The following is a 25296-nucleotide window of genomic DNA, read 5'->3' as shown; positions in this document are numbered from 1 at the left end:
AACATAAATTCAGTTCATATACACAGAACCAGAGATACTAAGAAATGTAAACAGAAATTTCCTGTCAGCATGATCTTGGGTCTGGCGTGACAAATAATCAAAAAGTTTATCTTAATCCTATTTTTACCCTTTTTTCTCCACAGATGAAGGAAAATTCTAAGTTATTAGCTGCCTAAAGCCAACCACGAGACATGACATGAGAATTAGAACTTGAAGACCCAGAGGGGACTGAATTTTTTGTTATGTGGAAAACAGAAATGCTACATGTACAAACTACTGTATTTTACTGTTGACTATAAACCATTAATTCCTTAATAAAGAAATGTGTGTGTGTGTGTGTTTGTGTGTGTGTGTGTGTGTGTGTATTTTTTTTTTTTTTTTTTGTAAAGAAAAGGACAGAGGAGAACTAAGGACTACCAAGTTGAAGATGCTACTATGACACTATCCTGACTTCCCTGGGCAGACAACCTCACCAGTGTGTCCTGATCCCATCAAGGAAAGATAAGAACAGGCTGGGAGTATGGATCCACCTGTCAATGCCCATGTCCAGTCAAGAAGCAATTACAGAAGCCAGACCTTCTACCTTCTGCACCACATAATGATCCTGGGTCCATGTTCCCAGAGGGATAAAGAATAGGAGAGCATCCAGTGGAGATATGACACACAGAACTCTAGTTGTGGGAATTGTACCCCTCTTATCCTGCAATCTTGTCAATCATTTTTAAATCACTAATATATTTTTTTTAATTGTACCTATGAAGTAATTATAAATACTTACATGGATTCTATTATCAATAAAAAAAATTTAAAAAAGAAAAATCCAAAGAAAATGGCTTGAGAGGTAAGAAAAAAAGCTTACCTTAATCCCATTTTTACCCTTGTTTTCAAAAATGAAGGAAAATTCTAGGTTATTAGCTGCCTGAAATCAACCACTGGATGTGATGTGATGAGAATTAGAACTTGTACACTTTCAAAAATGGAGATGTATTTGGATACACTAATTTATCTCTGAACTAGTAAGAATAAGTCCAAAGGTTTCCTATGACAAAAATAAGTTAATAAGTTGTTAAAATAGCACTGTGAGTATATGCCAGAGTAATGACTAGAAGACTAAAATATCTTATAAACAATAAGAGAGCAATGCAGTAAAACTTATTGAACCTTGCACAATTATAAGAATGAATGAAAACGTTCTAAAAATATCCATTGTTCGTTCATTCATTCATTCATTCATGTGCTAACAACACTGGAGCTAATGACATGAACATAAACACCAAGATGAAGAAGATACAGAAACTTCCCATCATCTAAGGTAATGTCAAAAGAATGTTCCTCTTACACTGGGAATAAGGATGAGTATATTGAACTGGACTGGGCAGAAAGGCCTGTGGGTTTCTAAGCAGGCCTGTACCTGAAACTCTCTTGTCTCATTTGACTAGAAGTCTCAGCACACATTTGACAATTAATCCGAACACCAGTTGTCACCAATCACTTTTTTTCATGTATGTATGTATTTGTTTATATGGAGGTTAATGGTTTACAGTACAGTTGTTGGCACAAGGGTACAAGTTCTCATCTCACCAAGATAGGTGTCTGCAAAACACTCATCACTAACTTAGGTTCATCATGTACTAGGACCTGAAAGCCTGCACCCCATCCCCCCAACCCACACCTCTGTCCTCCTTCCCCAAATGCCTTTGATTTGGTGCAATACACCAAACCAATCCAAGTTTTATTTTGGGATTCCCCTTTCTATTCTTATTTCTTAAGTTCTGCCCATGAGTGAGATCATCCCATATTCACCCCCCCTTCTTTATTCTGGCTTATCTCACTTAACATGATTCCTACAAGCTCCACACAGAGGCCACACAATTGGACAAATAGTTCCTCTTCCTCCATCCTCCCCAGATATTACATGCAACTGTCAAGCGCCATCCCACCGGTCTTACACCAACCTGTGGTAGTCACATTCTGTCTCTAGGTTCTATTGTCTTTCTCTGGCCCTGGTTTAATACTCTACTGTTTTAGGTAACAACTAGGTAGGGGAAGTTTTTTTTACTTCCCTTATTTTCTAGAGGTTATAAATCAGTAAATTAGAGGCCCACAATAATGTGATATAATAAAATCCTGAAATGGAGCCAAGAAATTTAATCACTATGCTCCCTGAATGACGGTAAAAACCCACCTGCTTTCATGACTCCTATGTATCACTGATTAAACTGTGCCAGTGCTGGGGTCAATTTTAGATGTTTCTCTCCCTCACTCTGGATATCTGATCAATCACCTTTTGAATGCCAATCCATTCTAAATATATTCTCTCATGAACATACACATATGCAGTACATGTTATTGCACATCTCTTCACTCTCCATTTTGCTGAGTCTTTAAATTTTTATTTCAATATCACCATTCGCCAGGTACCAATTAAGTTACCTGCCTCATCTTTGGTTCCTGTGTGTGTCTACAAGAAGGGTCCCAACACCCAAGCGTTTCATTATAAGTTATCCAACTACAGTGTTTTGTTTGTGTTTTTTTTTTTTAAATATGATCTTCTAGTTAAGGGTTTGAGGGGCCGGGTGTTAGCACACTAGGTTTAAGTACACGTAGCACCCTGTGAAAGGACCTAGGTTCCAGTCCCTGCTCTCCACCTATAGAGGCATTGCTTCTCAAGTGGTGAAGCAGGTCTACAGATGTCTATCTCTCTCCTTCCCTACCTCCCCCTCTCCTCTCAATTTCTCCCACCCTATCCAATAAAATAGGAAAGAAAAAAAAAAGATGAGAGAGAGAAATGGATTTGGATTTGTAATGACAGCATTGAGCCTCAGCAATAACCCTGGTGGCAATACGTAAACAAATAAAATTTTAAAAGTTTGAAGAGCTATTTAAAAATGACTAATTATTAGAAACACATTTGTGGCTTATCCTGAACAAAGTTTGAAATACTCACAATGTGGTAGTTATTCTCTCTCATAGCTAACCACCAGTACAGAAGATAAAATGGGGAAAGGGGGTAAGCGCTCTACTTCCTTATCACACTCATGCTGGTGTTTTGTGTTTCTTCTCCACTGGCTTTGAAAGTTTCTGAATTGAAAGCCACTGTCTTAGTCAACATAGTCTCCTCAGATCCTGAAGCAATACCTAGTATATACAGATATTCCAGAAGTGGCTGGCCAGATGAACAAACAATGGGGTGAACTACAAACTCTTTGTCCCACTAGAAAAGTCACTGGTACTCTTCAGTTCCACAGAACATATTACATCCCCTGTGTAGTAACTAGAAAGCTTTGCTATTTCTAGAAACATTATATTTCACCTCACAGAGATACACCCATATCAAAACAGACTTGTACTAGTATTCCCTTCAAGACAATGCTCCTAAAATAGTTGGATGCCATTTATAAAAAAGGAGCTCCTCCACCCTGCCTCCTGCTCCAGCAACTCACAGAAGCATGTTCCCACCCACAGCAGAACAAAGGATGTTTTGGTATTAGTGACCTCTTGATTCTATCCTCTTGTTCTGTATGATTAGCTGTATGCTAATACCACTAGTGTTCTGACCATTATCAGGAATTGTGCCCCCTCTCACTATATATTTCTTTTCCAAAGATGTTTGGCTATTTGAGGCTCTTATCAAATCCACATAATTTTATCTCAGATTTTCCACTTCTGCAACTTTTGCTATTTTAACGTGTGTGTGTGTGTGTGTATCTATATGCATAAATGTATGTAAATCAAGAGGTAAGGCGGGGACAGAGACTCTGGGAGATTACTGATTAGTTTTGGTAAAAACTAAACTTGGGGAGCCAAGAGAGGTGATGGCAACCTATAATGTTTCCTTCATCGCCTATTCGAAGGCTTCTGCTCCATGCAGGTGTGAGCAGCTGCTGGAGTAGAGTTTAGAGTCTACTACTAGCTGTCATTGCTGAATACATCTTCATGGTTGCACTTAAAATAGAAAAATCCAAAAAGTACTAAAAAAAAATCTTTTTTTACCAATTGATTAGAAAACCTGGTCGATTTGCACTCATGTAGTGGAAAAGTCTGACTTCAATTACATGAAACATTATTTATTGCACTACAGTAACTGTTAACATTTTTGGCTACAACATATGAAATGTTCGAGCAAAGAACGTTGTCATATATGTGTGGGGGGGAGGGGGGAGTAGTTGGGACCTTACACTTTCACTGTTCCTGGGCCTTTTATTCAATTAGAGAGACAGATATCACAGTGTAAGAGCTTCCCCTGTAGTATCATAGTGCTCCCATGTGGTGCTGGGGCACATACCTGGACTGTGCAAAGGGAGACATGCACCCTAGCTGGTAAGTTATCTCTAAGATAAAGTTTTTTTCTTTATGAATTAAGAAAGTTTCTTACTTATGAAAGGTTTTGTAAAGTATTGTATTTGGGAGTGTGGACCTATAGTTTTTTTTTTCTTTTCTCTGAAATTTTTTGTATAATGAAATTGTATGTAAATACCAAAGAATCCATTGTAAAGCATTAGCCCCCTCATAAAGAGAGAGAGAGAAAAAAAAGCACAAATAAGAGTATTTTGCACAAGATACACTGCTAACGAGCAGGAGAATTGAAAGTTCACTACCTCATGGCCTTAGTTTACCTTTGTTTTTCAAATACCTGTTTGAAGTCCATCTTTGAAAATGTTTCACCCATTCCACCAAAGGGTCATCACTCTTGGTCACCTTACCCTGCAGTGCTTTTCTTTAACACTTGATTAATAATCTTTTAATTATAGACTATCTGAGAGCTCCAAGAGGACAGAGATTTTTTTTTAATGTAGTGTTGTAATACAACAATAATTGATGACAGGTGACCTGCTAAAGCAACATAATGGTGTTACATTACTATAAGATCCTCTGTGTGTATGTGTGTGTGTGTACTTAATTTACAATGGAAACTCATCCCTCCCCGACTTTCCCTAGTCTTTTTTTGCCTTGACATTTTACTCTGTTCCTTCACTTCCTTTTCCTGTGTATCAGTCCCACTTATAAGTGAGATCATTTGGTATTTGTCTTTCTTTTGGCTTATCTCACTTAACATGATTATCTTCAAGTTTCATCCAAAAAGACACAAAGTGGATGGCTTCATTTTTAACAGCTGAGTCATATTCCATCATCTATATATACCACATTTTTTGTTTGTTTTTTGCCTCCAGGGTTATCGCTGGGGCTTGGTGCCTACACTACAAATCCACTGCTCCTGGAGGCTATTTTTCTCATTTTTTGTTGTTGTTGTTGCACTTGCTGTCATTGTTGTTGGATAGGACAGGGAGAAACTGAGAGAGGAAAGGAAGACAGAGAGAAGGAGAGAAAGATAAGACACTGCAGGTGGGGAGCCGGGGACTTGAACCGGGATCCTTGCCCCAGTCCTTGCACTTCACGCCATGTGCACTTAACCTGTTGCACTACCATCCCCCCGTTTTTTGTATTGTCTTTATCTATTTATTTATTAATTGGATAGAGACAGCCAAAAATCAAGAGGGAAGGGGATAATTGAGAGGGAGAGAGACAAAGACACCTGCAAAACTGCTTCACCACTCACAAATCTTTCCCTCTGCAGGTAGGGAATGGGGGGCTCAAACCCAGGTCCTTGCACTTTGTAACATGTGCACTGAAGCAGGTGCTCCACCACCCAGCCCCAATTTTTTAGCCACTCATCTGACATGGGACACCTGGGTTGCTTCTAGGTTCTGGTAATTACAAATTGTGCTGTTATGAACATAATGTATACACAGACCTTTTCTGATAAGTGTTTTTGTTTCTTCTCCCCAGGAGAAGAACTGTTAGGTTGTAGGGTAGCTTCATTTCTAGGGTGCTGAGAAATCTCCACACTGCTTTCTACAATGCTTGGACCATTACACTCCACCCACCAATGTAGAAATGTCTCTTTTCCCCCATATCCTCTCCAATATTTGTTGATTCTATCCTTTTTGATGTATGACATTCTCACAAGTGTAAAGTAGCATCTTACTGTTGTCTTTATTTGCATTTTTTTGATGATCAGCAACTTTAAACATCCTCATGTATCTGTTGGTCCTCTGGATTTCTTAGTGAAATTTCTGGTCATGTCCTTGCCCCCTTTTCTAACGGGGCTGCTTATTTTTCTGGTGCTAAGTTTGCTGAGCACTTGATGTACTTTGGATATTTGTCCTTTGTCTGAGGTGTTCTGTGTAAAGATCTTCTCCCATGCTGTAGGATGTCTTCCCATTTCGGTGGTGGTTCCCTTTTCTGCGCAGAAGCTTTTCAGTTAGATGTAATCCCATTGGTTTATTTTTGCTTTTGTTTTCTTTGCATCCTTGAAGGCTTTTTTGAAGCATAAATCATGAAGGCCAGAGGTTTTTATATTGCTGGTAGCTGATTCTCCAGCTGAGATACAGTGCCTGGGTCACTTTACATGTGATATAATTATCTGCTGAAAGACTGGCTGCTGATGTCAGAGAAACCTGGATTCAAATCTAGGCTTTTGCTTTCCAATAGTGTCACACAGACAACTTAGTGTATAGAGGGTGTCCGCACCTCAGTAATGGCTGCAAGAGTACTTCTCCTCAGGGTGGTTTTGACTATGAAATGAGCTGGGATGTGGCATATGCCGTGGTTATCAGGGGTCTGACAAGTGAACAGTGTCTGCATGTATTACATATCAGAGAAGGAAAAGTTACGTTTGCGCTGCCCCAAGCTTTTTCTCATTCTCTTAGAGCACAGCCTCTGGAGTCAAGAAATAAAGATGAAGGGGAGAGATAGCTCACCAAGTAGAGCACACACTTTACCAAGTGTGAGGACCCAGATTCAAGCCTCCTGAATCATGAGAACACCACGCATAAGAGAAAGTTCCACAAGCAGTGGAACAGTACTCTGGGGTCTTTCCTCTCTCCGTCTTCCACTATTTAAAAAAAAAAAAGTATACCTACAGTTGTGGACTCCTACAGGCATGACATCCTGGTGGCAAAAATGATAATGATAATAATAATGTAAATAATAAAAATGTTCTTGGCAGTTTACATTCTAAAGCATCAAAAATTCCTCCAAAAATGGTATATACATTTAGTCTAATGATGAAGACAAACAGAAGTCAGGAAACACATGGATTCTATCTTCACGCATACTCTACATATTGTATATATGTGTCCAAATCATGCCATTACTAAAATTTTGAATGCATGGGTACAGTGTTTTTTTTTTTTTTTTTTTTTTTTGCTTGTTTGTTTTCTTTATGTCTCTAGCTAAATAACAGACTGAAAGAACAGATTCCTTCAAGGACTCAGTTGTAATAGCTCAAGATATTATTGTAAGTTAAACAGAACTGAAAGCCTGTACATTTTTTATTAGTGATTTAACATTGATTTACAAAATTACATGATAATAGGGGTACAACTCTGCACCGCCCTAACACCAAAGTTCTGAATCCCCAATCTGTCTACTGTAAGCTACAGCAATTTCCTTGAGGTTGTAGATATGGGTTAACTATTACTTCTGCAACTACCTGTCTATATTTGTATACTTTGCTTCCCCCACCCCCATGGTCCCATCTTCTCTTCCTTTCCACGTCATACATACACCTATTACTACATCCAATGTCCCTCTCTTTTTTCTCTTCTCTCTCTGGGTCCTGATGGAGTTGGAGTTCAGAGTCCTCTTGTTATATTCCCCTATCATTTCTCCTCCTACTGAGAGTATGGAACAAAATTATTTTGGTGTTACAGAAGGTGGGAGTCCTGGCTTCTGTAATTGCTTCTCCACTGGACATGGGTGTTGGCAGGTCAATCCATACCCCCATCCTGTTTCTCTTTCCCTAGTGGTGTAGAAAGCCTGTACATCTGAGGTGGAGGTCTTATTTGACACCACTATACTGCCACCACTCACCAGTGAATGCAAATTAGTTACAAAGGCCTCAACCTCTTCCTTATTCCTCCTTCAAAATTCTCAGCATTTGGGGTGACCTGTCAGATGGAGTGCAGATGTGACCTGCCATTCCCTTCTGCTCAGGAGCGGTACTGGTGATTCACGGCCCTGCTGACTGAGAGGACACAGGGTGTGTGCTACTACTGCATGGTAGCTGGAGCTTGACCCCTGTCGAGGTGTGCTGCTAGTCCCTTCCACAGAACCTCAGTCTTCAAGAAAATAATCCTCGGGGGCCAGGTGATGGCACACCCAGTTGAGCACACACATTACCATGTGCAAGTACCAGGGTTCAAGCCCCTGGTCCCCACTTGTAGGAGGGAAGCTTCAGGAGCAGTGAAGCAGTGCTGCAGGTGTCTGTCTTTCTCTCTTCCAACTCTTCTCAATTTCTCTGTCCTATCAAATAAAGGGTGTGTGTGTGTGTGTGTGTGTGTGTGTGTGTGTATAGGGGGGATGGCTGATTGGACTGGTAGATTCATCCTGCAGGCACTGAACCCAAACAATAACCCTGATGGCAAAAATATAGTAAAATAAAATGAAATTTTAAAAAAGCAAATAATCTTTAGTTGGTCCCAACAATGAGGATAACCCCAGACCACCATGTTCCCAGTTCCAGTGAACAGCTTTCCTCAGCTATGAACACAATACTTTAGAAGGCTAGAACACACTTTGGTTCACAGAAAGACCACCAACTCCTGTGTCTCTTCTTTCATTACACTTTTATCCCATAACCTGAACAACTAGTTCAGGTGTCAGCCAAGAAAGGCTGCTACTATCTCCCCAGTAGAAGGGGGCATGAAGATTGAGGGGTTAAGGAGAGGCAGACAGACCTGAATTGTAATATCCAGCCCATTCTGGGAGCACTTTATCTAATGGGCTAGAAGGCCATTGCTTTCAGAATTCCCTTAGGGTCTTCAATCCTATGATTATGCTCTGGCTGGCCAGATACAGATATGGAGGTTCAGGTATTTTCACTTAAAAGATGATGTAGTTCTTTAACTGAGATTAATAATAATAGTAGTAGTAGTAGTAATAATAATAGTAATGGTTATAATAATAATAATCTGATTGCCCAAATGTAGCTAAATCACCTTAGAGATTCAAGGTAATTGAAAATTTCTCAAAATGCATAACATGCCAGTGGCAGGTATAATAAAAAGATACTTAAAATCAGACTGCCTTTCCCTAAGGAGTGAACAATAATCCAGGATCAAATGTCTTTCATCACTGGAGCTTTGTGAGTTCACCTCATACCTGCTTCTGCCCTTGTGCTGCCTTTTCTAGAACCACATTATACATTTTCTCACATAAAGCATCATCACATAAAAGTATCAGTTACCTAGCAAAATTCCTGTACACACATGAAAAGACAGAAGTATGTACAAGTATGTTCAGGGTAGCATAATGTAACAGGGCAGAAATGTCTACCTAAAAATCCAATATCCAAGGTATACGACTGAATAGTGCCTTACATGGTGAGATAGCAGAACTATACGAAGAAAAACACATGCTTCAGCAGACTATATCTGGATAAATCTAATTTCTATACATAAAAGGGGTAAAAGTATGTTCATGACTGTAGTGTGTGCATTAAAAAGTCTGGAAGGTATGGCCTCCAATTATTAATAGTGGTTATATGCGAGAGAATGAGATTAAAGAGATTAAACTCAGCCATATTCTTTAATGTTTAAGCCTTTACAGTGAATACATGCTGCTTTGGTAAGCAAAATCAAACAATAAAGATAAGAGGCTATCGCAAGAAGGATAGGTAACAGCTTCCTCTGCCTTTTGCACTGTCTCTACTGCACTGTGACACAGTCCAAAATCCTGCACGGCCAGGGAGAGCTGGCACCCCTCCAGCAGGGACCCCACCTCTGCCACTGGCCACCTGCTTTGGCTGAGCTCACCCATGCAGTGCTGAACTTAAAAGCTCAACCATCTCTGACTCAAGAGACCAGGACCTCTGATCCTAACCCTCTCTCCTTCTTTCAGAGATTCCTCCAGCTCCCTGACGTCCCTCTGGTGGTGCCTCTTCTCTGGCTGAAACTCTGTTGAAGACCCATTTCTCTGTCGTGGAGACCATGGGATCTGTTGACAACTGTAGGCTAGAGGTTCCAGGATGCACTGCTTCACTTGAGTGTTGCCTTTTGAGCTGCAGATACAAACATTCAACTGCCAGTGTGATGCCTCCCTCCACTTGGAAACCTCCCAGGCATCTTGAACGCTGAGTGTTCACACAAAATTTATGTTTACACACATGCTATTTTTTCTCTATTACTTCAGTGTCTCAGTAAATAATATCACCATCTTTTCAACAATACAGGCCAGAAATATGGGTATCCTGCTGGACTCCCCTTCTCCCGTTCATATCCACAGATACTCATCACACTCGGATGCTGGATACCTGTTAATACTCTTTTCCTCTCTATCTTATGTGGCCAAGCCCCCCACCAGCCCTTTTCTTGATGACTGCATTAATCCCTTAGCTGATCAGTCACCCACCAGCAACTTACTCCCTTTCCAATCTGTCCAGCTAAAGTGCCTTCTGAAAGTGAAATCTTGACCCAGTTACTTTTTCAGCTTTATACCCTTTACGAGTTTCCTGATAGGAAGAAACTTTCCAAGATTATGATGATTTCTGTAACGGAGAGAGTGATGACATTTTTATAGACATTTTATTTTTTTATTTTTTTTAATCTTTATTTATTTTGAATAGAGACAGAGAGAAATTATGAGGGAAGGGGGAAATAGAATGGGAGAGAGAGACCTGCAGACCTGCTTCACCACTCATGAAGCTTTTCCCCCTGCAAGTGGGGACCAGGGGTTTGAACCTGGGTCCTTGGGCACTGTAATGAGTGCGTTTCACCAGGTGCACCACCGCCTGGTCCCCAGACAATCGATTTTTAATAAAGAACAGTAAGCACCATGAAAGCAGGGCTGTGTCCCTCAGACTGATGGAGAGACTCAGTATCTAGCCAAGTTACTGCATAAAGGTGAACCCTGCAAACAATAGTAGATTGAAGAATGAGTGACGTGCAGCAGCAGGGCCCAGGGGCAGAAATTGAGGAGCTTTTTGTTATGGTTACACCCTGTTTGGGAAGATATGCAGTCACACTACACATATTAGTACAAACACATATTGATGAACTATAATTTTTAAAAAATTAAGATAAAAAGAAGGCTCACTGTTGGAAAGAAGCAGAGGTAGAGGAGCTAGTGTTAACCAGAAATGAGTATAAGTGAATGTAAACATTCAAACACATTGAATGTGTGTGCATGAGTGTACACAGAGACATTTTTTTGGAAGGGAGAAAAAAGAAGTTGAGGCAGTGTCCCTAATGGCTTCTTTTCTTCTTTCAGAAGCAAGGTGAGCGCCAAAGAAAGAAAGAAGAGCACGCAGTGTGCTGTGGGGAAAGCAGTGACAGCTGAGGACTTTCTGTCCTGTGACAAGTGTCAGCTGGCTGGATGTGCTGCTTCACTTTCTGTTCTGAGGGTTTCTGACTTGGTGTTCCAAAGCTTTGCAAATGCACAAGACATTCTGGCCTCCCATCCATAAGAAAATAGCTCCCCGAATCAGTATGAGAGTTAAGAGTATCACAGTAGAGGCTGGGTGGTGGCATATCTGGTTGAGCACGCATGTTGCTGTACACAAGAAGCCAGGCTCAAGCCTGTAAGAGGGAAGCTTCACAACTGGTGAAGCAGAGCTGCAGGTGGCTGTTTCTCCCTCTCAACTCCCCCCCCACCCCAATTTCTCTCTATCTCTATCCAAATATCACTACCAGAATGAGTGGGCAGAACTCTGACAATATGATTTTTATGCATCATGTCCTGATTCATGGAGTGACCCTGTGATAAAGGGGGCAGGGGTGGGTGTGATAACTCAATTTGAGAAGCACCATCCTAAAGACCTCCTACCCCCGGGTTACTTTTCCCTGACCAGAGGTCACTGTCCTTCCAGATAACATTTTCCTCTCACTGTGCTGACCACTATGGGGCCCACTGGGCTAGTGATAAACCCTCCAGTCCAAACCACAGTGACACACCGGGTCCACTCCCTCCCTCCAGCTGAGAAGAGCAATGAGGACTCTACAACCGGAGCCTCTATCTACCCACACAGGGCCTGCCTAAAAAGGACCCGCTTCCTGGTGGACTGCTACCAGCCCTGCCCAGCCCCAACAAAGGGTGGAGAGGAAAACACTGCAACTTCGTATCTTTTCAGTTGTCTTGGCTCAAAACTATCATTTTATGAATCCAAGTATGTTCTGGAGCTGAACTGCTATCAGCCTAAAATAAGCCGGGGGGGGGGGCAGAATTGTTAACCTTTTAACTGTACTTGGCTCAATTGGAATGTGATTTTTACTTGAGGTTTTAAAGATGTCAGAGTTACAGAGACAAGTTAGTGAATATGGAAGTTCATAATTTACTTAGGACCCCATTTCATACTTAAAATAGACTTCCTAGCTTCTTCAACATCAAGATCCCAAATCTCATTTGTTATATTCTGAACTTTAGGTTACTGATTATTAAACATTTTTTTTCTGCTTTGTATCTTAATGTTTTGTAACCACCAAGCTGCAGATGCTTACCAGGACACCAACCTGACTTCCCTGTTCAAGATGACCTCACCAATGAGTCCTGGAACCTCACCTCCTCAGAGCCCTGTCCCAACTAGGGAAAGATAGAAACAGGCTGCAGGTATGGATCGACCTGCCAATGCCCATGTCCAGTAGAGAAGCAATTACAGAAGCCAAATCTTCCACCTTCTGCACCCCATAAAAATCTTTGTCCCATACTCCCAGAGGGATAAAGAATAGAGAACCTTCCAAAGTAGAAGATGGGATACAGAACTCTGGTGGTGGGTATTGTATGGAATTGTACCCCTCTTACACTATAGTCCTGTCAATCATTATTAAATGACTAATAAAATAAGGGCAACAAAAAGGGAATAAGTAAATAAATATTTTTTAAAATCACTAATAAAATTAAAGAAAAGAAAACCATTTCATACATGTGATTAAAGGCCTCATAGACAATTAACTCATTCAGTAAATTTTTACTTAGAGATTACTGAGCACATGGCATTTGGTCCTCTCACTTAGCAAATACAACTAGGATGTAAGCAGGTAAGGGCAATGAGAATAGAGGCTGAAAGATGGTTTTGGTAGCTAGAGGTCAGACAAGTGGTGACTGGCTGTAAGGACTAGAGAAAGGCAGGAAAGTCTGCTTAGAAATAGTTAAGCTCCCAGATCCCCTCCCTCATTCCCTGAAGACATGTAATTATCTGGAGATTCCCAAATCACCCCTCCTAGGGGAAAACTGGAAACGAATTTTCTGAAAGGTTTTTGGAGTAGAGGATCCTAGAAATAGGTGAGTATAGCAGTCTTAGACAGAAAAGGGGGTATTCAGAAAAGTACTACTGAATGTTGTACTTATTGATCTCATTTTCTCTGGGGATTGTCATCAACTAATAATTTTTAAATTAGGGTTGGGAGGTGGCACACCCAATTAAGTGTACATATTACCAAAGGCAAGGACCCAGGTTTGATCCCCCACACACACCTGTATGGGGGGACACTTCACGAGTGGTGTCTTTCTCTCCCTCTATCTCATCATCTCTCAATTTCTCTCTGTCCTAATAAAATTTAGAAAGAAAGAAAAAAATGGCTGTCAGGAGCTGTGGATTCATAGTGCCAACACCAAGCCCTAGCAATAACAGTGGTGGCAATAAATAAATAAATTAAGTAAGTAATAAAAATAAAATTTAAAAAGACCTAAAAATACTATTAATATCATGATTTCCTAAACAAAACATAAGTAAAGCAGTCCTATGGCAGTATTAGTTATAATGTTAAAAAGCCAGCAAATGACCAAGTTGTTCCACTTCAAGGTTCTTACTCAAGAAATGAAAACATGCCGCTACCTGAATATTCATAGCAACAGTATTTCTATTAACAAATGTTCATTGCCTGATGCATGGGCAGTTAAGATACAGTCTGGATATTGGGCTACTGTTCAGCAAATGGGGCATTTCTACATGCTGGAGATAATTTTTCAAAAGTACTATGCTAAGGGGAAAAAAGTATGTCCAAAGGATGTTACCCTATACAATTACATTTATGTGTATTGCCTGGAACAGATACATCTATAGAGACAGAAAGTGAATGAATGATTGCCTAGGTCAGGAAGTGCTGAAGAGAACTGGGGGTGACCCCTCCTGGGCATGGGATGTCTTTCTAGACTGATGAAAATGCTTTCACATTAATTATATTTATAGGTACAAATCTATATGAAAATGCTTTTAAGAAGAGCACTGAACTGTACAATAAGCAGATGTTACTGTTTATGTGTATATTATTTCAGGAAGCAATTACCAAACAACAAAGTAAACTGTCTATGGCCAAAAAATTAAAAAAAGAACAACAACAACACAAAACCCATTCAGTAGCAAAGAACTTCTAGTCATCTCTTTAGACAGTCACTCTAAACAGCCAGAACAGCAAGACTTCCTAGATATTAAAAAAAAAGCACCTTAGAGAGAAACAGCAGAGCAACTTACAGGTGAAATTAAAAAAAAAATCACAGAACTAATTAAGAATTAAACAAAACTTGAATAACATTAGACACTAGAGGATCTAAGAAAAGTGCATCCATGAAATACAGACAAGATATTGCTAGAGAAAAAATATCCAGAGAATTAAGGGGGGAAAAAAGAATTCTTAAACATTAAAATGATGGTAGGTGAAGTGAAATAAGTCAGAAACAGACGGATGAAAATGGAATGATCTCACAGGCAGAAGCTGAAAAACAAGATTGGAGCCAGATGATGGCACACCTTGTTGAGTGCACATGTTACAGTGCACAAGGACTAAGGACAAAAGCCCTCAGTCCCCACCTGCAGGGGGAAAGCTTCACAAGTAGTGGAGCAGGGCTGCAGGTGTCTCTCAGTCTCTCTCCCTCTCTCCCTCTTCCTTCTCGGATTCTGGCTGTTTCTATCCAATAAATAAATAAAGATAATTAAAAAAAAGAAAAGAAAGTAAAACCAGATCAGAAGAGAAAACACAAGCAGAACCTGAACTGGAGTTCATGTATTGCATCAAAGTAAAAGACTCTGGCGAGGGGTGAGTGAGGATGGGGGAGAGTACAGGCCCTGGAAAAGAATGACAGAGGACCTAGCAGGGGTTATACTGTTGTGTGGAAAACTAAGAAATGTTATGCATGTACAAACTATTGTATTTACTGTCAAATGTAAAACATTAATCCCCCAATAAAGGAAAAAAATTCAATGGGGGCGTCGGGCAGTAGTATAGTGGGTTAAGTGCACATGGCACGAAGTGCAAGGACCAGCACAAAGATCCCGGTTCGAGCCCCCAGCTTCCCACTTGGAGGAGGGTCATTTCACAAGTGGTGAAGCAGGCCCGCAGGTGTCTTTCTCTCACCCTCTATTTTCCCCTCCTCTTCTCAATTTCTCTCTGTCCTATCCAACAACAATGGAAAAAAGATGGCCGCCAGGAGCAGTGGATTAGTAGTGCAGACATCAAACCCTAGCAATAACCGTGGAGGGGAAAAAAAAAAGTGAGCTGTGAGAAAAATCAGGATCACAATATAACAGCAGTGAAGTGAAGAATGGCTGGAAGGCAGGAGTGGCCACCTGGGCTCAACACCCCTGAGAGAGGCAGGAGCTCCCAGGGACAGAGCCAGAGGCTCTGATTCTGGAGGAGTGAGCAAAGTGCTCAAATAACACCCTTCACTCAACGTCCAGTGGGAGCACTCAGTCATTTGGAATAGTAACTCAGCATATGGAGAGCACCAGTCCTCTGTTTCCATGAATGCCCCATACCAGGGCAAGTCTCCTTCCTGTAGGATTTTTCCCAGGAAGTGATCAGATCTCTGGGCCTGCATTCCATAATCAGCTATAGCAGCAAGTGCTCACTCAAAAAGAATCAGCTATGTGCAGACAGCACAAAACTCCACAGGTTTCTGAGACCTCTAAAGGAGCTCATGAAATCATTCCTCAGTCTTCAGTAGTCACTGAAGAGTCACAGTATCTACAGCTACTAAGAATTTGTTCCGGATTCCTTTCCTTCCTTCCTTTTTTTCTCTATTTCTTTCTTTCACTATTCTCAGTTCATGCTGCAGGAGATGACTTATTTTAAAACATCAGGAGCTGGAGAGACAGTATAATGTTGAGGCTCTGAGGTCACAGGTTCAACCCCCAGTACCACCAGAAATCCAAACTGGGTAGTGTTCTGGTGTCTCTCTGTCTCTATCTGTATCTATCTCATTAAATAATAAATTAAATATTTTTTTAAATCAGATTTGGTGAGCTGGGGAGGTATCTCAGTGTCAGAGCACAGGACTTTGAATGTAGGTGGTCCTGGCTCTACATATGCGAGAGCAGAGCTTCATTTCCCTCCCTCCACCCTTACCCTGTCATAAAACAGAAAGAAATCTGTTCTTTTCTGGCCTCTAGTTCTCTCCATCTCTCTCTCTCCCCTCATAAAAACACACAACTCCAAAAATGCTAAAAAATAAAATCAAATCAGGTTTGAGGTTTGACATGTAAATGGTGAAAATTTGCCTTTCTGAAAGTGTGGTACATTTTGACAAGTTTACAGAATTATATAACTCCCATCACAATTAGGACAGAACATTTTGTATGTCAATACAAAAACTGACTCACAGCAGTGAAACCATGCCTGTGAGAGGTCTCAATTCTTAAAAATAAGATACAAGGTATTTTCATCACCCAAACCATTTCCTCTTGCCCGCTGTTCACTTCCAGTCCTTGGCAAGCCAGAATCTTATTTCTGTCTCCATACAGATTTGCCTTTTCAGAAAGTCCAGCATAAATGGAGTCAAACAGTGTAGTCTTTTGTGTCTGGCAGTTTTCACTTGCCATGATGCCTCCCAGATGTGTCCACACTGTTGCCTAGATCATTAATCTGTTTTTTTTTTGCTAAATAGTATCCCACTGTATGAATGTACCACAATTGATTGCCTCACCAACTGATGGGTGGTTTCTAGCCTTTTGCTAGTAGGAACTAAATTTCTATAAGCTCTCACTAAAAGCTCTTATATGGGCACAAGTATATGGTGTATGTATGTATGTACCTACTTACCTACCTACCTACCATCTATTTGTGAGAGTGAGAGACCACACACTGCACTGAAGCTTTCTTTTCTTAAAATTTATTTTATTATTATTATACGTATTTATTTATAAAATAAATAGAAAATATTGACAAAACCATAGGATAAAAGAGGTACAATTCCCACCATCAGAACTCCATATCCCATCCCCTCCCTTGATAGCTTTCCTATTCTTTACCCCACTGGGAGTATGGACCCAGGATCATTATGGGGTGCAGGAAGTGTAAGGTCTGGCTTCTGTAATTGCTTCTCTGCTGAATGTGGGCATTTGGCAGGTCAATCCATACCCTCAGCCTGTCTCTCTCTTTTCCTGGTGGGGCAGGGATCTGGGGAGACGGGGCTCCAGGACTCATTTGGTGATGTCATCTGCGCAGGTAAGTCTGGTTGGTATTATGGTAGCATCTGGAACTTGGTGGCAGAGTAATGAAGCTGGATGGTTGACATTCCATGTCTGACGTCTCTGGACACAGTCCGAAGTGAAACATGTCAAAATGTTACTGGTTGAGATAAGCAGATGCAGTATCAATTGGGATGAACTGAGAGAAGCATGCAGGAAAGTGAGTCCCACCTCAGAGGTTCCAGGACTGGGAGAAATACGGATTATATAGAGAACGGGGAAAGTTCCTGCTGTCTTAGGGTTTAAGAAGGTAATAGGTAGTTACTGTTATAACCAAATTACTTGGCAATTGGGTTGACTTTAAAAACCCCATTAGGGATTGCTATGTCATGCAAACCCTTCTGAGAGTTCTCCAGACTGCTCTCCACAGGGTTTGGGCCAATTTACATTCCTACCAGAAGTACAGGAGGGTTCCTTTATCCCCACAACCTCTCTAGCATTTGTTACTGCTACCTTTTCTGATGTATGACATTCTCACAGGAGTGAAGTGGTATCTCATTGTTGTCTTTCTTTGTACTTTTCTGACAATGACTTGGAGCATTTTTTCTTGTTTGTTGGTCTTTTGGATATCTTCTATGAGGAATATTCTGTTAATATCTTGTCCTCATTTCTGGATGGGGTAGTTTTCTTGTTGCTGAGTTTGGTGAGCTCTTTATATATTTTGGTTATTAGCCTATTGTCTGATATATGTCACGTAAAGATCTCCCATTCTGTGAGAGATCTCTTTGTTTGGGTGGTGGTTTCTTTAGCTATGAAGAAGCTTTTTAATTTGATGTACTCCCGTTGGTTTATTTTTTATTTAGTCTTTGTAACTGGATTCGATTCACTGAAGATGCCTTTGAATTTTTTTTAATATTTTATTTATTTATTAATGGGAAAGATAGGAGGAGAGAGGAAGAACCAGACATCACTCTGGTACATGTGCTGCCAGGGATTTAACTCAGGACCTCATGCTTGAGAGTCCAATGCTTTATCCACTGTGCCACCTCCCGGACTACTTAAAAATTTTTTAAAATATTTATTTATTCCCTTTTGTTGCCCTTGTTTTATTGTTGTAGTTATTATTTTTGTTGTTATTGATGTCGTCGTTGGTGGATAGGACGGAGAGAAATGGAGAGAGGAGGGGAAGACAGAGAGGGAGAGAGAAAGACATCTGCAGACCTGTTTCACCACTTTTGAAGTGACTCCCCTGCAGGTGGGGAGCTGGGGGCTTGAACTGGGATCCTTACGCTATTCCTTGCACTTTGTTCCACGTATGCTTAACCCCCCTGCGCTACCGCCAGACTCCCATCTTTAAAATTTATATGGAAAAGAGTTCTGCCAATACTTTCCTTGAAGTATTTGATAGTTTCTGGTCACTGAAACTTTCTTTAATGTGGTGGGGACTGGACTTGAACTTGAATCATACACATGGCAAAGCAGTGTACTATCCAAGTGAGCTATTTCACCAGTCCACATGGGTCAGTTCCAAGGACAGAGAGTCATGTAACTTTTGTGCCCTGAGAAGAGATACTCACTGTACATGGACTTTGGTTCAAGTAAAGTTCTAGGCTCTTTGTACTTTGTTTCCGCCTTTCTCTTGGCTGCTCCCCTGGAGTCAAAGCATGCCACCTGAAAGAGCGACCGCAATATTCTGCTACATGTCTTGACCAAAAATGGACCTTGCTGTCCATTTTATTTATTTGAATCTCTGTTTCTTTTCCCTTTTTTATGATTACATTTAAATCACATAATGATGGCACAGGAACTTTCTAAAGATCACTGCAGTGAGATGTCACTTTACTAAAAGGGCATTATATAGCACATTATGAGAAAATGCTATGAACTGGTTCACAGATGTTCATAAATATTAATTTATTAGACAACTAAGTGAGCTTTCTTCTCTCCAAACTGTGGCAAATACAGATGAATAGTCTCTTGCAAAAGCTTCTCTACTTTTGAGACATAAGTGGCCATGCTCTGCTGATTCCAAACTAATCAACGCAATGAGTACCACCTCAGCATGCTTCACTTCAGACTGTGTTCAGCGGCATCAGGTGTGGAATGTCAACCCTTTAGCTTCATTACTCTAGCTCCATTTCAGGTGGTGTACTTCTTAACAAAACCTCAAAACCTAGATATAGACCAGGGCCCATGAGATATGGCATATGTACATGTATCCATAAGTATGGAGAAAATATATACCTTGAAGCAAAAGTGCACAATAATTTGCAGTGAGTCAATAAATGAAGCAATAAAGTAGAAAGAACTAAAAAGACACCTTAAAGTACCTAATGAAACAGTTTCTACTTAGACCTAGATACCCTCCTCACCTATTTCCCATTACATGTCCCTCATTCACTCCAAAGCTAACCTTGTCAAAATAAGGACTACAAATGCTGAATAAGGACAAGAGACTGGCATACTTTAACGATGACTCTTTAGTCACCACCAGGCCACCCCATCACTTGGGGCCCTAGTCAGGAAGCCCTGGGGTTTCCACGCTGACATGGGCCCAGACTTCTAGTGGACCTGTCTCACCACTGTCACTAGTCATCTCCATCAGAAACAACATAATGGAACACTTTGGGGGCCCCTACAGGACCTTGCCCTCAATGTGGATCAACAATGGTAGGGAATGTTCCATTCTCTGAAGGAACGTTGGACCACATCCTCTGCCACTCGAGGAAAATGGGTCCTGAAATTAGTGCAGCCTGGAATGTTCCTAGCCATGACCACAGAATGTGAGCTCAGACCTACAGGGATGCAGAGGTTACATAGGTTCCTGTGCTGAATATGGGCCCCTGATCAAACCGGTGGAGTTTACAGTTAACAATATTTATACACTTTCCCCAAATTTGGGAGCTACTCTCTGCCCTGATCCAGCTTTCTAGTCCTTTTCCCAACTATGACACCATCTCCCCAGACAATAACCTGGGTCCATTTGCATATTATTAGATGTCAAGTGAAAAACTAGTAAAGTCATGGGGCCTCTGGAATATACCTAAAATAGACCTACTGGCTTTTTCCAAAACAGAGACCCCCAAATCTTCATCTGCAATATTCCAGCTTTTAGATTTATGATTAGTCAACATTTTTTTCTGCTTTATATCTTAACTCTTTTTCAGCCACCAGGTTCCAAGTGGTACCATGATGCCATTCCGACTTCCTTGGGCAGAGGACCCCACCATCTGTCTTGGAGTGCTGCCTCCCCAGAGCCCTGTCCAACTAAGGAAAGAGAGAAATAGGCTGGGAGTATGGATCCACCTGTCAATCCTCATGTTCAGCAGAGAAGCAATTACAGAAGCCAGACCTTCCATCTTCTGCACCCCACAATGATTCTGGCTGGGTCAATGCTCCCAGAGGGATAAAGAATAGGGAAGCTATCAAGGGAGAGGACTGGATATGGAGCTCTGGGGGTGAGCATTGTGTAAAAATGCACCCCTCTTATCCTATAGTCTTGTCAATATTTCCATTTTATAAATTAAAAACTATCTTGCCTGAGGCTCGAAAGTCCCAGGTTCAATCCCCTGTACCACCATAAGCCAGAGCTGAGCAGTGCTCTGGTAAATATATATATATTTCCATGCTTAGTGGGAAAATATAAGGACTGCAGTGTCAGAAAAGTCTGGATGCAGATTTGGCTCTGCCTGGTGGGCAGGTGCATTAATGTCTTCTCACATATGAGACCTGGTATGAAGAAATTCCAACTTGCAAGACATTATAAAGATTCAATGATATACAGGGCTGGGTGGTGGCGCACCTGGTTGAGCACTCATGTTATAATGTGCAAGGACCTCGGTTTCAGCCCTCAGTCCCCTCCTGCAGGGGGAAAACTTTGCCAGTGGTGAAGCAGGGCTGTAGGCATCTCTCTTCCTCTCTATTTCCCCTTCCTTCTCAATTTCTGGCTGTCTCTAGCCAATAAATAAAGATTTTTTTTTAAATTTTAAAAGATTTGATGATAGAAAATAGGTTGAGGAGCCAGATGGTGGCGAACATGGTTGAGTGCACATGTTATAATGCACAAGGACCCAGGGTCAAGCCCAAGGTCCCCACCCACAGGGGGAAAGCTTCACAAGTGGTGAAGCTGTGCTGCAGGTGTCTGTCTCTTCCTCCCAATTTCTGGCTGTCTCTCTCCAATAAATAAATAAAGATAATTTTTTTTAAAAAGAAAGTGTCTTGAAATACTGAGCACTGTGCCTTAAACACTTAATAAACTCAGTGTACTGTTGAGCCTCTAAATAAGTATGACAGAAGTTGAGGGCATAGAAAAAGCTAACATTGGTCTGTTCATTTGTCATCAAATCACAACAAAGAGAGATTGAATAGAGATATTTCTTTAAAATTTCATAATTTTAAATTTCATAATTTATCTTTTCAAAATTCACACGAACTACGCATTTTATCCCACCACATAGTTGAAATTGTTTCAACAGAGACACAAAAAATTATAGCACATTTACCTCCAGCTAAAGAAGTTAGATTTTGGGAGTTGGGTGGTAGTGCAGCGGGTTAAGTGCACGTAGTGCAAAGCGCAAGGACCTGCATAACGATCTCTGTTCAAGCCCCTGGCTCCCCACCTGCAGGGGAGTCGCTTCACAGGCGGTGAAGCAGGTCTGCAGGTGTCTATCTTTCTCTCCCCCTGTCTTCCCCTCCTCTTCCCATTTTTCTCTGTCCTATCCAACAACGACAACATCAGTAACAACAATAATAACTACAACAATAAAACAACAAGGGCAACAAAAGGAAATAAATATTAAGAAAAATAAGAAGTTAGATTTCCCCTGAAATTTTTAAGACACTCTGCTTTAGGAAGATCTCCCCCTGACAAATGCCTTTACTTATATCAACCATGCCTCACCATCATTCTCTGGGTTAAAAAGACTTCCTATTACAAAGCATAAAGCACTGAAGTTTTGCTATGACATCAGAATGATTTCACATACTTCGGTCACTGCTCTCCTCTACCTATAACAACACATCATCTTAGCATCAAGCTTGCAATGCAGCCCAATTTTTAGTCATGGCCCCAACACTTAGCTCTGAATCATTCTGCCAACAAAAACACAGTTCCTGCTACCTTTCTGTGAAGCTCAAGGTCACCTACAAACTACAAGATTCTGGCTGCAGTCAGCTCAGTCAAATCTGTTAGCAACTACAAGAGTAACCGAAAGACTGCAAATTTGGAAACACATTTCCAATAAAATTAAGACAATGACCAAACGTAACCTGAAATAAACTTGGGGGGGGGGTGACAAAAAGTAACCTTTACATGCTAGTTCAAAGAAACTAACGGAGTAAATGAGTAAATATAATTCTATTAGTGGCATATGACTTCTCTGAGCTACATATGCCCCATATAAGAGGAAGTCAAGCCAGTCCCTGATGCTCATGAAACAGCATTATTTTCTTTAAACAACTTTTTGTCACATGGTAGTGCCATGTGTTGCCTTCCACTTATGTGATACATCCAAGTATGGATTCAAATCTCCTGGATGCTGTAAGTACCCTCAGCAACATGTATGAACACTGCAATCTCTCTTTTGTCAAAATTCTTTTGAATAATTTTTTTTTGGCCAAAAGTCTCTCTCCTGGGGAGCAGGGGGTTGGGAGTTCTTGAGCATGACCCTCTGTCCCTTCCCCCCCCCCCCAGAATGCAGGTCATAAACTCTTCTGAAATGACTTTAGTTTTCAGAACTGACTTCCAAATGCTAGCTTATAGAAAGAAAATATTGGATTATCAGAAAAGTCATGATGCATTATTGCATAGAAAAATACGTCATAACTTTTCTGACAGCTTCATATTTCAACCAATCCACTTGGGTTGGTTGATGAATGAAATTTCAGGAAGATGCTATGAAACAGAACCCCATGACAGGCCTTCAAGTCACAAAGAGAACACAGAGATGTGGGTCCTGCCCTCCTGGCTCTGAAGATCTAAGGATACAGTCAGTAAGGGCACTATTCAAACACAAATGGTGTCTTACCCAGACTGGATGTGTGCGAAGTGAGAGGAGTCAGTAAAGGCCTTTTGGAGGCAGGAACTTCACCTGAAGGATGAGGAGGCAGTAGTGAATATAATAGGTCTTAGAGGGCACAACAAGGTAACAGAAAGAGCAAGAGGAAGCTTTGGACCTGGGCCACATCTCAAGACAGCTGGACACTCACCCTAAGCCTTTTAACCCAGTGCCAGTGCTCACTTCTCCCTCATTTGTTGACCTGGAGTGGTGAAATGCTGTCACCTGACCTAAGTCCCTGAGATGCATCAGAATCATCTGGGAGCTTTTGAATAACACTAACTTCCTTCCTCATCTTCCCTATGGGCTCATGTCCCAATCTAGGGGATGCCTACAGTCAGGACTGAAGCACTGGCTGAGATGATCTTTCAAGTCTGTGGCTTTTCTCTCAGCTCTCGGTGCACAATGACATCCTCTGGGGAGCGTTTGCAATCCAGCACTGGCTGCATACCCGATAATTAAACCAGGACCCCTGGGGACAGGACCTGGGCATCAGCACCTTTTAAAGCTCTGAGGTTAGGGCTGCAGAAATAGCTCACTTGGATAGTGCTCTGCTTTGCCATGTGCACAATCTGGGTTAGAGCCTGGCCCCCAACACACTGAAGGAAATTTTTGTGGTGGTGGGTTTGTGTCTCTCTATCCCCCCTCTAAGAAGAAGAAAAAGAAAAAAAAGAATAAACTCTGAGGCTAATACCAAGATACAGTGACCATGGGAAACCACAGCTCTGCCCTATGCCCCTGTAATATTCCCTTTTTGTACTAGGCCAGTGAAGATGGGGGGGCGGTGGTTAGTGGGCTGGAGAGACAGCATAATGGTTATGCAGAAAGACCTTCATGCTGGAGGCTCTGAGGTCCCAGGTTCAACCCCTAATACCACAAGCCAGACCTGAGCAGTGCTCTGGCCTATCTTTCTTTATCTCCCATTAGAAAAATAAAGTACAAAAAAAAAAAAAAAAAAGAATGGGAGGAGGAAAGAGATGCTCACAAATTTCTCTTTTTCTCATTCCCATGTCAATTAAAAAGAGGACCTAGGGATTGGGGAGAGAGCAACAGGGGTAAAGGGTAAATCTAGCATAGGTGAGGCCTTGGGTTCAATCCCTGGCTCTGCATACTAAGATAAACCAAAAACAAATGCCATAAATGGTGGTGTGGTACACTGGTCTGTATCTGACTCTCTCATGATTTTCCCCCTTTTATTGTATTTATTTTTTGATTTTGTTATTTAGTTTGTCATTATCAAGGCTTTACTGCTCCCAGCTAAACTTTTTCAGATGGAGAGACACACAGAGAGACAGACACGCAGGCAGCACCTACCGAAGCGTCCTCCAGGGTGATGGCAACATAGCTAAACAGGTGCACTACCCAGGTGAGCTATTTTGCCACCACCAACCCCCAACTTCTCTAATTAAATTTAAAAAACCTAAATGCCAAAGACCACTGGTGGATTTTACGGGGAATCACAGCACGCAACAGAGTTGATTGGGAATATACATAATATATATGTGTCTAATTCACATGGAACTATGCCCAACCAGTAGAAAATGACTTTTCCAAAGTGGTCAGTTCTCACCTTAAAATTCAAGGGGGCACGCACATATATAACACAGCCACTCTTGGCTAGAATCTGATTTGTATAGTTGCCTGAATGGAGCACAGCACTGACTAGCCTGAAGCTGCTGAGACCCACTTACTAGGCCATGGTTGCCAAGCAAACAGCAATTATTAACACTCCACACCACCTTTTAGATCTGCTGCTACATTCTATTTTTCCTGTAGCAGAGCCCATACACGCGGCCTATCCACAGCAACACAAAACCAGAGCATGAAAATATTTATATTCCT

The 25296-nt window shown here is 41.2% G+C and overlaps 1 protein-coding gene across 5 annotated transcripts in view; it reads right to left on the bottom strand.

The window, feature by feature from the left end:
- ANO6 (anoctamin 6) overlaps window positions 1–25296 on the bottom strand; it is a 217735-nt gene that overhangs the window by 139017 nt on the left and 53422 nt on the right. For 2 of the 5 annotated variants that reach the window (XM_060191443.1, XM_060191445.1), the window contains one exon: window positions 23425–23487. The exons of the other annotated variants lie outside the window; for them this stretch is intronic. In XM_060191443.1, the coding sequence (XP_060047426.1) occupies window positions 23425–23487 (63 nt within the window). The remainder of the gene's footprint in view (window positions 1–23424; window positions 23488–25296) is intronic. 5 annotated transcript variants of the gene reach the window in all.

The sequence above is a fragment of the Erinaceus europaeus genome, chromosome 5, assembly GCF_950295315.1.
Source record: "Erinaceus europaeus chromosome 5, mEriEur2.1, whole genome shotgun sequence".
Taxonomy (NCBI): domain Eukaryota; kingdom Metazoa; phylum Chordata; class Mammalia; order Eulipotyphla; family Erinaceidae; genus Erinaceus; species Erinaceus europaeus.
Note: the sequence above shows the minus strand (reverse complement) of the source record. Positions and strands in the feature narration are given on the sequence as shown.